Below are 22,005 nucleotides of genomic sequence, written 5' to 3' on the forward strand. Positions count from 1 at the left end.
CTCTTTCTCTCTGACAAATAAATAAATAAAATCTTTAAAAAAAAAATTTACATTGGTGGGTATTCAAAAATTTCACTCATTAAAGTGCCAGATAACACAGCTTTCCTGTATATAGATCACTATGGAGTTGGCTGGCAATCTCTTACAATCTAATAATCTGTAATGAAGCTTCATTCCTCAGACTGTCTACTTAAAGAACCTTTATAATAACATATTTAGTTTTTAATAAAAAGGCATTTATTGTAGTTACAGTTTTTAAATTTATGTCTCAGATACTCATGTCCTTCCCAGTACAATAGCCAAAACCTACAGATTTGGTAATTGATATTAATGTATACCTGCTAACCATTATCACTCCTGTGCTGTCACTGAAGTGCCTGCCCAATACTGTAGACCGTCTCTTTACAAACACTAGGAAAAAGGACTGCTGTCATCTTAAATACAGTATTAATGTATAAGGGATAAAATAATGGAGTTTATTTTCTTCATATAGAAAATTGCAAGTTGTTTTTTCTCTCGGGTCTGTTTTTCTACCAAATGTTCAACGAATTTTACCTTATTACTCATCTATTCAAATTTAAGGATAGCTCTTTTTCATAAGGAGTCGTCATGCTTCACAGTTCAAGGTGAATCTTGTTAGATCAGTAATATTATAGTGACAATGTGACTGAAATTTACTATGTAGCAAACAGTGATCAAGAAGAAAAAACTTAGTGTCTGTTTGCCTTTGCATAGATAGTTGATTAACTCAGTCTTTTAATAATTATAATTGAATAAAATGCTTATGCACATATTGAAATGTCATAGTGCAGGGTGCCGCTAGCCCTGGCACAAAGTATTAAAATTATTTCATGAAGATGGGTGGTTGTATTAAACTGTATATAAGGTTTTTTTTAAAAAAAGTACCAGGGCATATTATTTAGTGAATGCAGCCCACTGCTTCAGGGGATCAGTATAGATTAGACGCTTTCCTGTGGTTACAAGTCCATATGTAATCTGGTTCTGCCAAGTGACCTCATTTCTTACTGCTCTTCTGATTCACACTGACCTCACTTTTCCTTGAACACATCAAGCACATACCTGTCTCAGGGCCTTTGCATTTGCTATTCCTCTGCCTGGAATAGTCTTTTACAAATTTCTGTGACTTACCTCTTCCCCGGATACAGGTTTCTCTTGAAATATCACCTTTTTAAAGGGGTCTTACCTGTTCTTGTTCTTTCTCCTCCATCACTTTCTATTCCCTTATCTTTAGTTTTTTCATGCTATCTGACTAGTCTTGTTTGCCATTCCCTTTAATGGTAATGTAAGCTCCATAAGGAAAGGAATTCTATTTTATTCAGTGCAGTGCAGTATCTCTAGTGAGTGGTGCTTAGTAGGTATTCAAGTTAATAAATGAATTTAGGCTTAGGAAGAAGAGTAAATATTGGAGATGGAAACCATCTCTGGAAAATACTTATACTCTTAAAAATGTAGAGTATTTCTACTCTAGATAGAGTAGAAAACAGCAAGGTATCCCACTCTGATTTTGACTATTCTGGTTACTTCCTTGTGGTTTTTCTAGTAGATGTCAGGACTCCTAGGGTTTGTTGGAATCCTAATTGAGAGATCCTCAAATATTTTGTTTCTGGGACTCTTTTATCAGTTGACTCAAAAGTGATTGCCTACTGGTCTTCTGGTTTCATATCCTAGAGCCTGTCTGCACTGTTATTTATGTATGTGTCCCATAATTTTCTTTCTTTTTTTTTCCTAAAATACACTATCTGGTATTTATTTCATTTAACTCCTCTTATAATTTTCTAGAGTATCCCTAATGATAATTCTTAATTATCTTGAGGGACTCTATCTGAACTTTGGCAGAACTTCTGGGATTCTAGATGCTGTTTTGAAAAAAAATTTTTCCTCACTGGATGTGTCTAAGATTTTTCTTTTTTTTTTTTTCTTTTTTTTATATAGACAGTCCAAGAAGAAGAAAGAGAGATTTACAGACAGCTGCTACAGATGGTCACAGGGAAACAGTTTTCTGTAGCCAAACCCACCACACATTTTCCTTTACACCTGTGAGTCACAGAAACATATTTCAAATGAATTTAATTCTACATTTTATTATTTGATATTGAAACTATATTCTTCTCTTGCTAGGTCTCGATGTCTTAGTTCCAGTAAGAGTACTTTGAAAGACCCACTGTTTAGAAATGGAAACTCTTGTGCAGCTCAGATCATTGGCTCTGATACTTCATCATCTGGATCTGCTAGCATTTTAACTACCCAGGAACAACTGTCCCACAATGTGTATTCCTTATCGTCTTATGCCCCAGATGTTGTGGCATTTGGATCCAAAGATTCTGATCCTCTCCATCAACCCCAACATCACCACTCTCTTCTACATCAGCCAGATAACTTACCAGCTTCAAATACACAATCAGAAGGTAAAATTGGTTTTGTATAACTATATTTTCTTTTTTTAAAGATTTTATTTATTTGAGAGAGAGAGAGTGCGCATGAGAGGGGGGAAGGTCAGAGGGAGAAGCAGACTCCCCACCGAGCAGGGAGCCTGATGCGGGACTCGATCCCGGGACTCCAGGATCATGACCTGAGCCGAAGGCAGTCGCTTAACCAACTGAGCCACCCAGGCACCCTGTATAACTATATTTTCAATCCTAATAGCCAGTTAACTGTTTATGGGATCTGTGTGAATCATAGGCAAGGTTGTAATATGCATGTAACTTAATTAACATATAAGAAACTTTAAATACATATAATTCAGTTAGCTATACCACAAATAAACTAAACCTGCAAGTAACTTACTTTTTTCTTACATGGAGATGCAAATGATTTCATATATTTTACCTAAAAAATTAACTTCCTGAGCAGAGTCTAGAGTCAGAGCACAGTCAGCCCAATTACTTCAGTACTTTCTCTGTTTTTAGTACTTTACATTGACCATTAAGTACTCTGAAGTTCTAAGAGTTTTGGAACATCAATTAAGTATTGAAGTAAAAGTTCTTAACCAGGTAATACTTAAAAAACCTATATAGTAGGTTTATGGTTTTAGAATGGTCATCAGCAAATTTCAGAAACGAAAAGAGGTTTTTTCATTTGCTTTTTAAAGATTTTATTTATTTCAGAGAGAGAGAGAGTGAGAGAGAGAGAGCACAAGAGGGAGTAGGGTCAGAGGGAGAAGCAGACTCCCTGCTGAGCAGGGAGCCCGATGCAGGGCTTGATCCCAGGACCCTGGGATCATGACCCGAGCCGAAGGCAGACGCTTAACCGACTGAGCCACCCAGGTGCCCTGAAAAGAGTTTTCTACCTAATTTTCAGCTAACCAAAAAAGCCAGACTCTTAGCATTCCAGTTAATGAAGGTTTTCTATAATTTTCTTTGTTTGCTTAGTTTTCCCCTTCTTTAGTTATGTGTTGTGTGTATTTATGATAGTATGTATTTAGGTATATAACTTAAGTTTTAGCTTAAGTGGTTAGACATTAGGGATTTTTTTTTTTAAAGATTTTATTTATTTATTTGAGAGAGAATGAGAGAGAGAGAGAGAGAGAGCACATGAGACGGGGGAGGGTCAGAGGGAGAAGCAGACTCCCTGCTGAGCAGGGAGCCTGATGCGGAACTCGATCCCGGGACTCCAGGATCATGACCTGAGCCGAAGGCAGTCGCTTAACCAACTGAGCCACCCAGGCACCCGACATTAGGGATCTTTTGATAGATCAATCTCTAAGGCTCTTCCCTCCTTCCTCAGATTGTTTGTTGTTTTGTTTCTTTTTTTAAAGATATTCCTCACTTTCTTAAAATTTTCGCCTGGGGATTAAAATTGTTGGTGGCATCATTATATAGCTACACGTATTCATGAAAACCTTTATAAAATTTTGTGAGATGGTTTACTGGGAACTACCATTAAAAAAAGCCTTTAACCTCAGAAACATAAGTTGTATGACAAAGGCTTAGATGCAACTAAACTGAAATATACTGTAGTACATTGAAGTGTTTCATTACTTTCTTGTACCATTTAATAAATATTCTAAATGAGGTTCTAATCATTTAGATTAGGACATGATCCTCTAGAAGGACACAATTCCTGCCTTTATCAACACCGAAAATAAATGATGAAATGAGAGAATTTGTACTTTTTAGACTCTGCTACTTCTGTAGTTATCTTTCTACTTTCCGTTCCCCCTCCCTTCTTTCACCTTATTCAGTCTCATGATAGTTCATGAACTAAAGACTTTTGAGAAATCTTGGCTTGTTCTTGTTCCCCAGGAACAGAAAGCTGCAGCACAGGAATCAAGCACAGCCGAGGAGTAGATGATGAAGGGCATATATACTTGTATTTAAGAATGACTGCTTTCTTTGTGAGGCAAGCTCTTCACTAAGCCCTGTTTCTGGCTCAGTGAAAATGGACCTGCCTCTCTTTCTCTTCCATCCTACCTTTGTCCTTATGCTGCATTATTTTTGTGAAAATAGAATATAACAAAGTATGGGAACTTAGACTACAAACATCTAGAGTGTATAACTGTGTAGGATTTTATTAATAATGATATGCTCTTGTGTTTCTTTTTTAGGATCAGACTCTGTGATTTTACTCAAAGTGAAAGATTCCCAGACTCCAACTCCCAGGTAAGCTTTGGAAAAAGGACATTCTTGACATATTTTCTTTTTCTTCTCTTTAATCACAATTTCTTCACTAAGAGTTACATAATATAAAAGTCAGACTGCCTCAGTTCAGACCTCTTGCCTGTGTTATTTGAATTATTTCAGTGACTTTCAAATTGGTCTTCTTCCTCTGGCATCCTTGTTGTGCTTCATTCCATCTTCCACCATGTTCTCAGATCCATTCTTTGCCTGTTCTTTTACATCTTCCATTCTGCAACCAGAGTGGTCTTTTAAAAATGCACATCTGATTATTCATTAAATTCCCACAAGAGTGGGCTATCAGACATAGAGTCAAGCCCAAACTCCTTAATATGGTATACAAAACATTTCCTCCACATGCCTCACTTCCTATCACATGTTCTTTCCTTTAACAAGTATTAATTGATAACTTACGTGTGCCAGGTCCTAATACACACACTGAGGCTAATAGCAGTGAACAAAATGAAAGCCCTGCACTCAAGGAGCTTACATTCTGGTTATAAGAGGTGTAAGGAAAAAGATGGGGGACAAATAATGAACAAATAGATAAACATATATGTCTGGTAGTGATAAATGTGAAAAAAAATAAAGCAGGGTAACATATAGACAGGGTTAAGGGGGCACAGATTATCTGGGTGGTCATGCCAAGTCTGATAAGGAACATTTGAGGGGAGGCGTGATGGAGATGAGAGGAGGAGCCATATGGGAAGATGGGACTCTTTTGTGTGTTTATTACATGCTGAACTATAATATAATATGTACTTACTTACCTTCATAGTCAGTGTTCCTTCTGCCTGGTATGTACCCCCCCGCCCCCACCTCAACTTGTCTATCTAAAGAAGCAGGAGTCTCTTTCTTGTCTTTTAAGTCTCAATTCAAATGTGATCTTCTATATGATACTTGACTTCTATATGAAACTTTTTGCTCTGTAATTCAGTCGGTTACTACTTAGATCATAGTTTCTTTGCCATTGCTGTTTCAATTGCTGAAATGATAATAGTATCAGTTTTGCTTTGAGGAATTAGGGATAATGAAATGTTCTTTCTCATCTCAGTTTCTATACTTCTTTGTGGCTCTCCTATATGTCCTGAATTTTAGATTTTTAAAGAAAAATTCTCTGTTGTACTTTCTCAAGGAGACTTTACAGTTTGGAGTTCTTATTCTTTATACATTTTTTTTCTTGAGTCAGACCTGGGTTTTGATCTTGTCCAGGCATCATGTAACTTTGGACAAGTTACTCTTCTGAACCTTAGTTTCCTTATCAATAAAAATACTAGTATTAATACCTTACTATTTATTGAATTGCGTGAAGGTTAACATACACAAAAAGCACTTATAAAAGTGTTTTCACACATATACACAAAAGTAGGTATTCTTTCTTGGGAAAAAGTCGGTCTCATGTAAAGAGTGCTTTTAGTTCTTTAATGGCTCTTTACCCAGTGTGCCTTTCCTTTATGGAAGATTTCTCTTAGTGATGCCTGAAGAATGAGATGGAGGGAGAAATGGTCTATTGGGGAAGGCTGATTAAATAATGCTGTTTATTGCAGTTGGAGCCTGCTCTCCCAAGGCTTGGTTGATTGGCTTTTTATTCTTAATCTCCCACTACTGCCTCTTGGTTAAGGTGTAGCATTGAAGATCTGCCCTTATTTCCCAGAACATGCCATGCTGTTTCCTGTTTTTGTGCCATTGTACATGCTGATCCTAACCCCTGGAATTTTCTTTCTCTCCTTGTCCACTTGTTAAACTCTTGTTTTGCTTCGCAGAATCTGATTCAGGTGTTATTTTCTCCTCAAGACATTTCTCTGACTCCTCCAGATAGCATTAGCCTTTTCTTCCAGTACTTTTATCCCTATATCTTGTTCATTAATAATACCTTTGCACTAATCACCTAATGTTGATCATAATGCCTGGCACACGATGGGCACTTAGTAAACAAATCTTTGTTAAACATGCATTTCCTAGAAAGCCTCAAATGCTCTCTTGAGCAGCTCAAGTACTCATCATCTCCCTATTGGTTTAAGGCTTTGGTTTATTGAAAGGCACATTGCAAGAGTTAGAAAACACAGTCTTTGGAATTGGACAGACATAGTTTCTAATCCTGACTTCCAAAACAGATTATCCTCTGAACCTTAATTTCCTTTTCTGTGCACTATAAGTAATAATTCCTTATTACATATTATATTGAGGTTTAACTAGTATGAGAATTATCATGAGGCTTAACTCCTAGAAAACCTCTAAAGCAGAATTTCACACAGAGCACTGAGTAGGTGCTCCTAAGTTGTTTTAGTTATTACTGTATGCTTCAGTCATATGAAAAATAATGTATAATCTCTTTGAAAAGCAAAAGGATTTTGCTTTTTCCCTTGCATTTTACTTTCCTACGCCAGCAAATACCTTGATCCATTGAAGAGCAGTACTTTTCCCTTACAGTATTCATTTATTCAGGAAGCACTGAGTACCTGCTGTCTGCCAAGCACTATTCTTGGTGCAGAGGATATGGTAGTAAGTACAAAACACAAAAATTCCTATCCTCATTAAGCTTATGGTCTAATAAGGAAGCAGACGAATTTCAATAGCATGATCCAATACCATGAAATTCTGGGCAATTCTTGTCACTTCTTTATATTGTGCAGTAAATGTGTTTTCATGTTTATTTGTTTTTAGTGTCACACAGTAGGCCCCTCACAGTGCTACCACTGATCTCTGTGGCTTTCTGTCTTGGTTGTTACATCATATTCACTGTGCCAAGGGTGTAAGCCACTACTTGTGTGTTTTCCCTTTATTAACCTCAGTGACAGTGGGGAGGCAATAGAACAGCATTTTCATTGCCAAACCCTAGTCTAAGGATGATTGGGAATACTGATTCCAAAAGGTAGGCTAAGGAGCAAGGGATACCCTCTTGAGTCCTTTTTCTTGCCTTTACTAGGACAGACTGTAGCAGTTGAAGAACTGAAAGGGACTCTGATTTCCATATTTTACAAATCTGGAACTAAGACCCATGGAAATGAAGTGACTTGGTCAAAGTCACAAAGTGAATCAGGGACCACTCCAGGAGATCCAGGTCTCTTAACTCTCAATTTAATGCTTTGTTCTCTTTACTTGTTCTATGTATCTAAGAGTTTTCTTTGGAAAAGTGTTCACTCTTCTGTTTGCTTCTGTGAGAGATCCATCAGTTAGGGATTGGCAAGGAGATGAGGACATTTGAGAAGAACAAGAGGCTCTAGGAGAGAGAACATGCCTGGGAGTCTTTTGCTAAGCATTATTCATTTGGACTGTCAGCAAGAGCTGTGTGGAATAGAATTGGTCGCTCATCTTTGGAGTGGAGTTGTATTGCTGATTTTCCACTTTGATTCATTGGCTCACTAGCCATTTGATATGGACTCTTGTGTGGGTGGGGATTTTCAGTGTCCAGTATGATTTGGTTGAAAATATTTTGATTCAAGTAGACTGACAAGAAGTCCAAGATTTGACTAAATCATTAATAAATCTGTTAATCTGAACCATTTGGGAGGAGTAATGTTCTAGCTTAATATATTCTCTTGGCAAGTGATATACTCTTTCACATCGTGTTGGTCTCTCGTGCAAGTAAAGGGCTATGTTACAGTTAATTTCTCTGCTGAACTTTGGGTCATCTTTTTAACTAGTATGTGTGCAAATGACTCATACTTGTATTCCTTTAGTTCCTAGTTGCAATTATCTTATGTAATTTTTGACTTTTTATTTATTGCATACATATAAAGCATTCTTGTAAATTATTTAAATGATTGGTTTTCTTGGTGAAAATATTTGAATTTTCTTATAAGCCTCCTGCTCATTTGTCATATTTTTTCCCCACCCATAGTCCTACTTTTTTCCAGGCAGAGCTGTGGATCAAAGAATTGTAAGTTGTTATTTTTGGTATCATTTTTCCTTCTCCATCACTTCCTTTCCAGTTAGAAGTAGTCAATTAGCCAATCACCCTACCTACATTTAATCAGTAAAGATTCCCTACTTAATGTTTATTTATAAAACAACTTTTAAGTTGTTGGGTTTTTAGAATTCTATTGGGGTTGGGACATTTCTGTGCTCAGGTTTATTAAATATGTAACAATTGCTGAAACTAAATTGAATTGGAAAATTTTCAAAGTTAGATATTACATAGAAAGGAAAATAAATGCCCTTATTGTCACATTGATAAAACTAATTTAGTGAATAATTCACATTTCTGGAGTTTGCAAAATTACTGAGTTTTTAGTCTCCAGTTTCAATAACTCACTTGGAGTTATCCAAATCCCTGGTCTTGTTCATTTTTTTAGAGAAAAAAAATAAACTCATATTTTTTCTTTTGGATCATAAATATTTGAATTGAAACCTCAATGATATCTTGTATTATTTGCTCCTTTGGGATACAGTCTCATTTTTGGGTTTCTAGAATGAAGCTTTAGTTTCTCTGTAATCTTAGAAGCATGCTTTAAAAAAAAAAAAAACAAAACTATGTATTTACAAATATCCACAAAAGTCACCTGTTCACATTTAGCAATAAACTAATAATTTTCATCATTTCAATAAAAATAGGATAATTTTAAAAACACCATATGGTTTCACTCTGTCTTAAAATATAAGTGTAGTGTAGCGATAAGTTTAGTGTAAGGATTTTAGATTTTCTGTATGAGGGTTTTATATTTAATGTTCATTGTGCATTAACAATGTGCCTGATGCTAAGATGGTGGTCTGCATTTTTGTCCTGTTCCTTTTCATTTCCTAGAACTAGTGTTTATGATTCTCGAGCACGGGAGAGATTGCGCCATATTGAAGAGCAGAAAGCACTGGCATTACAGCTTCAAAACCAGGTAAACAAAAAACTGGGGATAAGGTTGTAAGTAAATAGCACATCCAAGCTGAAACTAATTTGGAAGATTACCTGGATTTGGGATCAAAGCTATTGTAATTGCAAGATGTTATGGTAGCATAGCATTATATGATTAGTGTATGTCCTTAGTCTCTCCAGCTGGTCCTACTCAGTGTATGTAGACAAGTAGTAGTTTTCCTTATCCCACTTATTCTAAAGTTCTTTTTTGCAGAGATTACAGGAACAGGAACACTCAGTACATGATTCAGTAGAACTGCATCTTCGTGTGCCACTTGAAAAGGAGATCCCTGTCACGATCAGCCAAGAAACAGAAAAGAAAGGTCATAAATTAACTGATAGTGAAGATGAATTTCCTGAAATCACAGAGGTAAATTACATACTACAGATTGTTGTGCTAGCAAGTGTGTTTATAAAAAATACTTTGAATGAATTTCAAACATAGAAGTAATAGAACACACCTGGCATTTAAATTGTATTGCATACCCCTGCTTTCATTTGTATTACAATACCAATCTTGGCTTTCTTTTTAAAGGATTATTGGAAATTGAGGAAAGAATTGTGGGTGGCTTTTCACGACTTCAGTGAAAAAAAATTTAATTTGTGCTTCATTTTATGTACATTTTTACTTCTAATGTATGTGTACAATAGTTTGACATCAAATAGTAAGCTGAGGCTTACTATTTTTTTTAAGTAGTAAAAAATCTATATAAAAATCTTCGTACATTTTAAGATAATCTGTTCCTTAATCCATTCTCCTGTTTGAAAAACTATCATATAGCTGGTAAGTATAACACATTTATTGTAGTTGTGCTGGATTCCAAAATTTACATTTAAAAAGCCCAAATTTTTCTAGGAAAATGTGTCTGAAGACACTATCTTTATCCCCTTCCTACCTTTTGGGAAAGATTCTGTTTATTAGGAAATTGTGCGGACCAAAGATACGAAATATAATTAGGTCTTCTTGTGGACTTAGAAAATTTGATAGCAGAAGGTTATTTCAGACTTAGGAATAAAAGAAAGAAGGGTCTGAAATGTTGTGCTGCAAATGAGAAGGGAGGACAAGACAGGATGAAAGGAAGTAACCCAGGAGATTACTGGAAGGAATAGAAACCAAACCAAAATGTTAGGAGTGAACAGTTGATTACTGATAAATATAGTCTGGGGATTATATGGGGCATGGTGAGAAATTTAGTGTGTCTGTAGCTGTGTAGGCTTCATCTCTGGTACCTCTTGGTTCCCTAGGAAATGGAGAAAGAAATAAAGAATGTATTTCGTAATGGTAACCAGGATGAAGTTCTGAGTGAAGCATTCCGCTTGACCATTACACGCAAAGATATTCAAACTCTAAACCATCTGAACTGGCTCAATGATGAGGTAATCTCGCACCTGTTTTTATATTCAGATAGTAAGTGAGCATTAAGTGGAAACTAAATCAAGGCATTATCTTACTGTTTCTCAAAGTGTGGTCCTCAGATGACCTACATAGAATCGGCTCTCCTAGGTTTGTCCATTCTCCTGAGTATGAGACAGTGTGGTGGAGAAACGCATTTTAAACAAGTACCTCAGTTGATTTTTTTTTAATATACCTTTTTTAATATACCTTTAATATACCTGAGAACTGCTGATTTACCTTGTTATGTATGGAAGATTTAGACACTGAGGGAGAGGACATTCAATCTCACTCTTTTTAAGGCACCTAGCCTGCAGTTCACATCTTCTGAGCAAATATTTAATAGCTCTGACTATGATGCAGCATGAAAGAGAACTTTGGGATTTCCATCAGGGCTTCCATTTCTATTTCCTTTTTCATCGGTACTTGTTCTAGGTCACCTAGGTTATGAGAGGTAAGCTTTCTAAAATAGCCTACATTTATATATGATATTGAAAAGGCTATGTTGGGCGCCTGGGTGGCTCAGTTGTTGGGCGTCTGCCTTCGGCTCAGGTCATGGTCCCGGGGTCCTGGGATCGAGTCCCACATCGGGCTCCTTGCTCGGCGGGAAGCCTGCTTCTCCCTCTCCCACTCCCCCTGCTTGTGTCCCCTCTCTCGCTGTGTCTCTCTCTGTCGAATAAATGAATAAAATCTTTAAAAAAAAAAAAAGAAAAGGCTATGTTATTAAATATACTGATATTGAAAAAGCTATATTATTAAATATTTGATGTACTGGGTTGAAAGAAAGCTATGGCCCTCAGCTCCTGCCAATAATTTTAAGTAGATTAATTACACTACAGTCTTTTAACTAATCTGTCCCCATTCTTAAACCTGGAGGAGCCTGTTTTATTTCAGAAGGATATTTTTCACAGCAAAAGAAGAGAGCAGGGTTGCGTTTTTTTCTCTAACTGCTTGCTTCCTTTCTTAGGCCCAGTAGAAGCATCCCTGCCTGATATTTTGGGTATACTCAAAACTTTACAGCTGTGGAAGATTTTTAGATATTCAGTATAATAAGCACTAGATATTCTAGATATCTATAATCTGGTCTTGTATGCTTAGGATCTTCCAAATAATAATATTTGCTAACATTTATTGAGCATTTACATCATGTTGGGCACTATTGTAAGTGTTTTATGTGTTCTATTCATATAATAGTCACCACAAACCTTGGAGGTATACACTGTAGTTTAACCATTTCTATTTTATAGATGAAGAAACAAAGCATGGAAAGATTAAGAAACTTTCAAGGTTATATGGCCAGTAAGTAGCAGAGCCAGAATTTAGCCCCAAACATTGAGTCTTATCTGTTATATTATACTGCCTCAGAATCCTAAATTGGATCCTGTCTTAGGGTTAGATGTATAGAATTTGAGAGCCATATGCCATGCCCAGCATGTTGATTTTCTCTGGGGGCAGCTAGACTAGCCCCATTCTCTTTGCCACTGATCAGCTTCTAAAATATAGATTTCAGGGGTGCCTGGGTGGCTCAGTTGGTTAAGCAGCTGTCTTCGGCTCAGGTCATGATCTCAGGGTCCTGGGACTGAGCCCCACATCAGGTTCCCTGCTCAGTGGGGAGCCTGCTTCTTCCTCTCCCTCTGCTGCTCCCTCTGTTTGTGTTTGCTTACTGTCAAATAAATAAATAAACTCTTAAAAAATAAAATAAAATAAATTATAGGTTTCAGAAGTTCATCATTCCCTGAATAATATCTTTGACCAAGAATGGTAAGGAAGGTATGGTTTGATACTGTCTTGCATTAGGGGAAATCACCCTTGCTTCTTCTGGCTCAGAATAGTGATATTAGAACATTGGATCACATAACAGGAAAAAAAAAAGTTCACTAGATCAAAGTGCAAAATGGAAATCAAGGGCAGTCAAAAGTATCCATCAATTAAATGTTTTTGATTTGAAGACATTAATCTGTGGTTTCTTGCCAGTTTCTGCCTGCCACTGCTAAATGGGAAGGGATCAGTTATTCTATAGTGATTGTAGCCCATTCATTGTAAATTATGCAGAGCCTCCTAGAGGGCAGCAATGAGTAGGGTATGAGCTGAGTCCCTGCTGTTTACTGTGGCAGTTACCTTGGTGAGATCCCTTACAGAGGCAGCATTCATCAGGGTATGTTTTCCATTCCCTTGGCCCATCAAAGATTGGATTTTTAGCAAGCAAAGTTCATGGAAATTACATTATTCAGAAAAGTCGAGGAGAAGGAAAGATTCCTTTTCTACTTTATCTCTACCACACCTACCCATAACTTTTGTGGGAATTACTTGTGTTCTGAGTTTAGAATGTTAACCTTGAGAGCAGGTACCAATTCACATGTCCGTGATGATAACTGTTTTGGAAAGCACCATTTTCAAAGTACTGTACTTCTCAGGCTTTCAAAGTTACTGTCTTTGGGAAGCTAACATTCTGATGAGGAGTTAGTAGATATCCTCAAGTATTCATATTCATTTAAAAATACATAATTCTTTTTCTCAGTTGTGAATTCTGAGTCATCTTTTGCAAGTATTTTGTGCTCTCTTTAATCCTGTTCTTCCCTTAAATAGATATTTTCATTAATAACCATTTCTTTTCTTTCTGTATCTCCTATCAGTTTTATAAGCTGCTTTTAAATCTTTCTCCAAAATAAGGTGACTGGCATATTATTCTTACCATTTTATAGACAAGGAATATAAGATCCTGGAAGTGAAAGGGATCAGATTTAGTTTATAAGGAAAATAAAATTCAGAAGTCCTATATTTGGAATATGTGCAGAAAGCCATTAGGCTACCCTTTCTCTTGTCTCTTTCCTAAAAGAGTAGGCTGCATTGCTTGTTTATAAAATAGGCTTTCAAACATGTTTTCATGAATGGATTTATGTATAGATGAATAGATTCTGTATAGCTTTAAAGGACTAATGATTGATAGGACTGACGTTTTTAACTTACTGTACAAAAATGATACTTCTCAGAAATGGAATGTGGGAATTGGCTGTCTTTGTAAAGAATACAAAAGGAGTCTGGAATGCTGATAACACCAAGGATGTTATAGATTGGGATTTCTCTACTAGGTCTGGTGATTAGTTATTAATAGAAATACCTAATTAAAGGCAGGAGGCCAGGGTTAAAGAGAGGAGGAATTAGTTGCAAAAGTAGATTGAAAATCACAATCAAGAAACAAAAAGGAGATATTTTTAAATGGATGTCAGCACTAAAAATTATTTATTGATTCCTGACAATTGCATTAGATAACTTCTGTGATCCAGTGGCATGATGATTCTGCTTTATGGCCTAACTGTTCTATTCTTAGAGGGCCTAAGTGTTGTTTTATAAGGCACCAGATAAATTTAAAAAATATATGGAAATTACTTAGGCATACAAGGAAATGGATCTGACTTCTGTTTCTGGTCATGATAGAATAAAATGGATCAGGTTTACCCTTTCAGCTTAACTAGAAAACTAAAGAAAACATGAAACAACAATTTTCAGACAGTGAATAACAGAGATCCCTGACAGAAGGAAAATGAATGGGATGAACTGATGATATCCCACCTCACTAGGGTGATATGTTGAGGGTAGAGAGCTGGTAGAACATGGCAGTGACTGACAGTCTTGCTCAGTGGAGGAGACATGGTCCAGAGTTCAGAGAGGTGAAAGTGGCTAAGATTTGTGAGGTAAAATACTGAAGGGAAGGTTGCTGCACAAAGAGAAAGCTCCAGAGATGTGTAGAGGCTCCCTCAAATCTTTGATTGAGCACCAATGTGTACATAGATAGGAAGAAACTACCAGAGGCTGGAGAAAGAACCACCAGAAAGAAGGAATCAGAACAAAGCTCAGAGCTAGCACAGGTGCTTACAGTAGTCCTATTCCAACCAGTTAGAGTAGAAAAATCATGTGGTATTGAAGAGAGGCCTCAAAAAGATATTACCTCAGGAGTGGGGCCAAGCTGGCCCTAGAATAAAGGCCACTCTGGACCTGTGATAGCAAAGTTAAATACAAATCTTGAAAGCTTGAAACTGAGTCAAGTGATTTAACTATATCACAGAACAAAAGCCCAATGATATTTAAAGGAATACAAACATATTCTAATAACAAAACCCAATAACATGAAATCACAGTGTCCAGCATCTATTCAAATATTACCAGGCATGCAAGGTGAAAGGAAAATGCAACTTATTACAAGGGAAAAAACAAATACCCAGAAATGACAAAAATGACAGAACTAGCATACATTGGCAGGCTATTAAAACAGATATTATAAACACATCCCATATGTTCAGGAATTTAGAGGAAAATTGACATGATGATGAGAAAAATGGAAGATGTAAAAATGGAAGATGTCCAAATTGAACTTCTAAGGGATGAAAAACACAGTTTCTGAAATGAAAAATACATGAAGTAGGATTAACAGTATATTGGGCACTAGAGAAGAAAAAAACTAGTGAACTAGAAGATACAGCAATAGGAACCATCCAAATGAAACAGAAGAAAGGTGAGTATATGTAAGCTGTGGGACAATATCAAGCATTCTGAGCATGTAATTAGAGTCTCAGAAGGAAAAGTGAAGTGTAAGTGGTATCAGAAAAAAACGTTTGAAGAAATAATGGTAGATTTTCCAAATTTGGAAACTTAGACTGACAGATCCAAGAAATTCAGCATACCCCAAGTAGAAGAGACACCACACTAAAAAGTATAATAATCAAGTTGCTGAAAATCAGTGATAAAAAGAAAAATAATAAAAGCAACCAGAGGAAAAGAGACACATTATGTCCTAGAGGAATACAAGACAGAAATACATGTAGGCCAGAAGACAGTGTAGCTATATTTTTAAGGTACTGAAGGGAGAAAAAAAAAAAAAAACCTTGTCAACTTATATTCTATATGCAGCAAATGTATCTTTCAAAAAATACTTTTTTTCAGACAAATGCTGAGAGAATGCACCACCAGCAGATCTGTATTATAAGAAATATTAAAGGATATTCTTCAGGCAGAAGGAAACAATGAGGTGGAAATTTCAGTCTACACAATGAAGAGCAGTGGAAATGCTCTCATTTTTTAATATCTCTGTAAGACAATTGACTAGTTAAAGCAGAAATGTATTGTGGGGTTTATAATGTAAAATATGACAATCATAACAGAAGAGGGGGAAAGTGGAAGAACATAGTACTCTAACACAGTACATCAAGTGGTATAATGTTATGTGAAGATAGACTGTCATAAGGTAAAGACCTATATTATAAACCCTGGAGCAACCACTAAAACATAAAAATAAAAGAGGTATAGTTAATAGGCAAATAATGAAGATAAAATGGGAAAAAAAATCCAAAGGAAGGCAGGAAAAGAAGAAAAAAGATACAAAGAACAGATGGGACAAATGGGAAAAAAGCATGATGGTAGACTTAAACCCATCAATATCAATAATCACATTAAATGTAAACGATCTAACTCAGCATGCGCAATAGAAATATAATGTGAGCCACATAGGTAATTTTAAATTTTCTAGTAGTCATATTGAGAAAAGTAAAAAGGAACAGGTAAAATTAATTTTTAAAAAATTTTTATTTATTTTTTTGAGAGAGCACAAGTGGGGGGAGTGGCAGAGGGAGAGGGAGAAGCAGACTCCCCACTGAGCAGGGAGCCTGACGTGGGGCTCAATCCCAGAACCCCAGGATCACAACCCGAGCCTAAGGCAAACACTTAACAGACTGAGCCACCCAGTTACCCCAGTAAAATTAATTTTAATAATATATTTTACTTAACACAGTAATATATAAAATATGTCATTTGGGCATGTAATAAACATTAAAATTTTATTAAAGGGATATCTTACCTTTTCTTTAAAAATGTAGTGCTCAGTAGTCAACATTCAACTAATGGCTACCATATTGGACAGTATAGATTAAACATCCAGTTAAAAGGCAGAGCTTGTCAGATTGGGTAAGAAAAAATTTGTCTACAAGAAACCCATTTAATTTAATTTATTTAGAAATTTCCTGGGTTTTTTCCCATTTATTTATTTATTTATTTTAGTAATCTCTACACCCAACATGGAGCTCAAACTCAGGACCCTGAGATCAAGAGTTGCATGTTCTTCTGACTGAGCCAGCCTGACTCCCCAAGAAACCCATTTTAAATGTGAAGACACAGATAGTTTAAAAGTAAAAGGATAGAAAAAATATACTATGCAAAAACTAATCAAGAGAAAGATGAAGTAACTATATTAGTATCATACCAAGTAGATTTTAGAGCAAAGAATATTACCAGTGACAGACATTTTGAAAGGGATAAGTTCTTCAAGAGGACTTAACCTAGATATGTACATACCTAGTAAGAGAAATTTCAAAATATATGAAGCAAAACTTATAGAACTGAAAGGAAAAATAGACAAATCTATAATTATCGTTGGAGATTCCAACCCTTTCTCAACAATCAGTAGGAGAAATAGAAAATCATTAAGGATATAGAAAGCCAGAGTAGGTAGATGGATCTTGTGGGCAGGAAACACTTCCTCCTCTGGACAGCACTAAATGTGCCCCATCCCATGTGGAGAAACAGGATGATGCTCTACTTCCAGTCTCTTCATTTTCCCTCCAGGACTCTGTCCTTCGTGTTATACCTTACTACTAATTTACATGGATGCATTGGGAAAATCGCAAGCAGACATGTCTTTTGTTTTATTTTGCAAACCCTTGTTAATTATTGTCAGTTGTTTCCAAAATGCAAAAAAACATTAGACTGTTGGAATACTGTATTTCTGACTTTTTCCTAGTTAGGGAAACACCGTAAGGAAGAGACTAATAGCATATGTGGGGAGTGAGGGCATGCAGGAGGAAATAAAGTGGAATCTCTTATTAGCAGACTGACTACACTGATGACCAAGCTAACCAGGCAGACCAGTTACCAATTTTGTAAGTCTCATCTCTGAAAGGAAAGAGGCCTTTCAGCTATTCTGCATCACAATAGCTTTGTGTATAGAGAAGGTATTCTTACTTGATTGATAGTGGGGAAGTATGAAGACTTAATAACGGATATACCAAGGTCATCTGATTTTTATTGTGGAATCAGCATCTGAAATCAGAGCACATAACTCTGTCTAGCATTCTTTCATAATAAAAGTGGAAATGGGGAATTGGTAGTGGTCATAGCTTTCTGGTTGTTTCCAGGGAGCCATTAAATTTAAGTAATGCTCAGTGAAGAGAGGAAACAGCTTGCAGAACATTAAGCCCAACTAGACAAGCCTAGCAAAGGGAATAAGTTTTCTTTAGGGAATAAAAACTGATTCCATAAGAAGGGGGTGAAAACTAGGCAAAATGAGATAAATTAGTTAAGTGAATATGATGTGTCTACCATATGCAATGCACTCTTACATGTCGAATAAAATGATCACAATGGAAATTTTAGTGTTTCTAACATGACTCACTGGTAGATTCCACATCATTATAGTTACCTCTTTAAAGTGTTTCTTAACAGAACCAGTCCTTTTGACAAATCAGGGATTTATGCAGGGTCACAGGGAGAATAGTAGTTACAGTTGTCACAACTCCATAAAAATAGGTGTTGCCTGCCTTTGTCTAAAACTTTAGCAGTGATTCTGATAATTTGATACTTGAATTTGCATGTGAGAAGAATCCCGGGGACATGTTCACAGTGAGAGATGCAATACACAGAACTTACCTGAAGTCTACCTTCTATATTAATTAGGTTAGATCTTAGGAATGAATGATCTTCTGACTCCTAGTATTTAAGTGCTGTTGCTTGGCTGGTCTTTTGGGCTTTGTGGTCAACAAGGATAGATTTAATTTAAAAATCAGAACAGGGAGGTTAAGGTGAAAACATAGAGAAGTAAAACAGGAAAAATGGCTTCCCCCCCCGCCCCAAAACTTGTCTTGGTTTCTACTTAGGAGAACTGTTATACCCATGACTTTCAGAACATTTTTTTTCCCCAGAGCCAATTAGAAAGGTTTAGGGGCGCCTGGGTGGCTCAGTCGGTTAAGAGTCTGATTTCTTGGTTTTGGCTCAGGTTGGTGATCTCAGGGCTCTGAGATCCAGTAGCGGCATCAGGCTCCACGCTCAGCAGGGAGTCTTTTGAAGATTCCCTCCCTCTGCCCCTCCCCCCCATTCGTGTGCACGCTCTCCTCTTTTTCTCTCTCTCTCTCAAATAAAATAAAAATAAATCTTTAAAAAAAATAAAGGTTCAGAGTGTAAAATCGGGAAAGGTTAAAAGTTAAGATTTTACTGTTAGTGAGATATTTTACTTCTAAAAGGATGAGAAGACAATAATTTGGCCGGTTTACTGGGTGAGAAGGAAGATACAAATAGCAGTGGTCATTTATGTCATTGTGGTAACATACAGGAAAAGGACTGAGTCCTTAGTTTAAAAACGTTGTAGGCTTTTCTTTTAAAGAGAAGCTTTTCCAGCTTCAGCCTGGCAGCTCTTCAAATACAATCACAGAGGAACAAGACACTATAAACAACAGTCTCCCCCTCCGCCCCCCCCAAAAAAAGCACTGCATAGACAAGCAGGCGCTCATGGCCAAGGCTGTGAAGGCAGCAGGAAGGGCAGCTCCTGAGGCCCTGGAGCTGCGGCAAAGCTGACAGACAAGTGTGGGCCCCAGAAAGAGGGACAGGTGGACCAACACTGGCAGTTGTCCCCAGATGCTGGTATATTGGCAAGACAAACAGTAGCACAGGGCTGACTGACTACTTTTAGACCCCTATTTGAAGGGGAATTTAAGATCTTTTGGAGCTAAGAGAGTCTTGTGTGCAGAAAGGCTCTCCCTGTGGGAGGAGGGACCCTTGTCTTCACAAAATACAAGCAAATGCCTGTCACTGCTTCTCTTTCATCTTAAGCACTGTGATCCCTTCTCTCATGTCTTTTTCCTTCATCTTCAGCTCTCCTCTGTGAGATGACATGTACGATACTTTTTGTTCTCTTAACTCCTAGCTTGTTTTTTTGGTAGGACTGTCTTGGTTGAACTATGGCAATTTTCCTCATTTGGACAGAGTAATAGCTGCAAAACTGAGGAAACTGGGATCTCGGTTCTGCCTCAGATGTCAGATTGTACATCCTCAGCTAATGGGGAGAACATTGAGGCCACCAAGCTCCCTCCTACTGGGATATGGAGGAAATGAAAAAGAGCCCAGATCACTCCTTAGAGCTAATTAACAAGCTGACTTTGGAGGAGGCCATTTCCCTGGCAGTGGAGAAACCTTGGTTGGAGGCAGAACTAAAGCGATGGAAGAGGGATTCTCAAAGGAAATAGATAATGTGTATCCTGATCATCAGGTCTCCGTTCTCCTTAAGCTGGGTTGGTCTTTAGCTTTATAGTCCACACTCTCAAAATAAAAACATAAAAATAAGAAACCAAACAAGCCGGGCTGTGTAAGTCTCACTTTGTTGGCTTCTGGAACTCTTTCCTCCTAAAACAGGAAAATCATGGGTAGCATGATACTCATTTATGTCATCTTTTTTTACTTCAGGGTAATGATCCCAAAGGTGATGCCCCTCTGAAGGGCACCTAAAGGAGATACATCTCCATGGCTTTCATGTGCTTGGCTGTCTTTATCTTTCTGCCTGATTCTTTCCACTTTCTGCTTGAGTCCGTATTGCCTTTTACAGTGTATGACTTTTGTTTGCCCCATGGAAGGTTTGGCTTACAGTGACTGATAGGTCATCTGCCTGTTCACTTCACCCCTTGGATTAAAGGGTTTAGCCTCATAACATGGCTAATATTGTGGGATGAGTAGAATACCAGAGGAATCAATCCCTTCTTGCAGTTTTTCTCTCACTAGAGAATGTAGTTTTATAGCCTAGAAATCTGTGCTTTTTGGGCAGGTCTTCCTGCATTCCTGGCTGCCTTGCACAAGCCTAGAATCGTCCTTTGGCACCATTATCCTTGGGGACAGAGTTAGATTGAAGACCTCAGTTTGAGAAATCTGTGACCCTAATTATGTTTTGATTCACTATTATTTAAAATAACTGAGCCCAGTTATCTGTTGGGCATCACACTAGGCAGAGGATCAGCCACAACCCAAGTCCTCTGGACCTGCTGGGCCTCTTGCTCAGTCTTCAGAGGTGCAGGCAGAACAGTGTCTTTCTTCAATCCTAGTCTACCCCTCAACCCCCACCCTCAGAGCTCTGCTTCATGGCGAGTGTGGTTTCCCTGCAACTGCCGAGGCATCCTCATCTATAGGCCCTTTCTCTAGTCTCGACCATGTTTCGGTGTGTTCCTGGCAGTGTTCCCTGCTGCCTACCCAGTATGTAGCTGCCTACTGTTGGGCAGTAGCTCACTGCTCTGGCATCCTAGTGTGTAAATATTTGTCAAAGGACAGGGGCGTTTTCCCATTCCCCAAAAAGCATTCTGAAAAATGTGCCTGTTTTCTTAGTCATATTTCCAGGCTGTGGATCAGTTAGCCCATTCATTCCTTGCAGTTGACAGACACTGGCCTGGCCTCAGCTGGCCACATGAAGTAAGTATGCGGTAACTTCCGGCCCAGTAACTGTCAAGCTTTAGTGCGAAGGAGTCCGAGACCTAAAGGGAACCGTAGTCAACATAGTCACTATTAGAGCATACATTGTTTCGTTTACAGGAAGAATCCTGTATCTTCCGTGTTAAGTGTTTAAATTTCTTAGACTCATACTTGATATTGGAAGCATATATGGAATCAACAAAAATGAGAAAGCTAACCATATGGATTCTGGAGGAAAACTTGACCCTTCATGTTTATGACTGGACTTTCAGGTCTCATGTAATGTAGGTTTTTATACAACATCCATGTCTGCCTCTGCAGAGATGACAGTGCTGAGCTGCTAGTCAGTTGAGAGGTGTTTTTTCTAGTACAGTTGATGGTTTATCCTGTCACTCAGTTCTACTTGAGACCAGAGCCGGTCACCAATGCAAGCCAACTTATTAGGCTGAAAAGGCAGTCTTTAGTCATGGAACAGTTTTCCGTCTGTGCACAACCAGGTGACCCACATATAAGAACTGAACTGTTGGTCTTCGCTTTATTACACTAGACTGTGAGCTCAGGATTTATTTCAGTTGCTCACCCAGTCCCAGTAGATTAAAGTACCTCTACTGTGTCTGTCAAACTGCTTGGCTCCTTCCTTTCCT

At 37.5% G+C, this 22,005-nt stretch overlaps 1 protein-coding gene across 4 annotated transcripts in view; it reads left to right on the forward strand.

Moving 5' to 3' along the window:
• Nucleotides 1-22,005, forward strand: part of SENP1 (SUMO specific peptidase 1) — a 49,562-nt gene that overhangs the window by 21,611 nt on the left and 5,946 nt on the right. For all 4 annotated transcript variants that reach the window (XM_032420265.1, XM_032420264.1, XM_032420263.1 and 1 more), the window contains 7 exons: nucleotides 1,954-2,057; nucleotides 2,140-2,426; nucleotides 4,565-4,619; nucleotides 8,476-8,514; nucleotides 9,379-9,463; nucleotides 9,695-9,850; nucleotides 10,726-10,857. In XM_032420265.1, the coding sequence (XP_032276156.1) occupies nucleotides 1,954-2,057; nucleotides 2,140-2,426; nucleotides 4,565-4,619; nucleotides 8,476-8,514; nucleotides 9,379-9,463; nucleotides 9,695-9,850; nucleotides 10,726-10,857 (858 nt within the window). The remainder of the gene's footprint in view (nucleotides 1-1,953; nucleotides 2,058-2,139; nucleotides 2,427-4,564; nucleotides 4,620-8,475; nucleotides 8,515-9,378; nucleotides 9,464-9,694; nucleotides 9,851-10,725; nucleotides 10,858-22,005) is intronic.

The sequence above is a fragment of the Phoca vitulina genome, unplaced genomic scaffold (genome assembly GCF_004348235.1).
Source record: "Phoca vitulina isolate PV1807 unplaced genomic scaffold, GSC_HSeal_1.0 scaffold23, whole genome shotgun sequence".
Taxonomy (NCBI): Eukaryota; Metazoa; Chordata; class Mammalia; order Carnivora; family Phocidae; genus Phoca; species Phoca vitulina.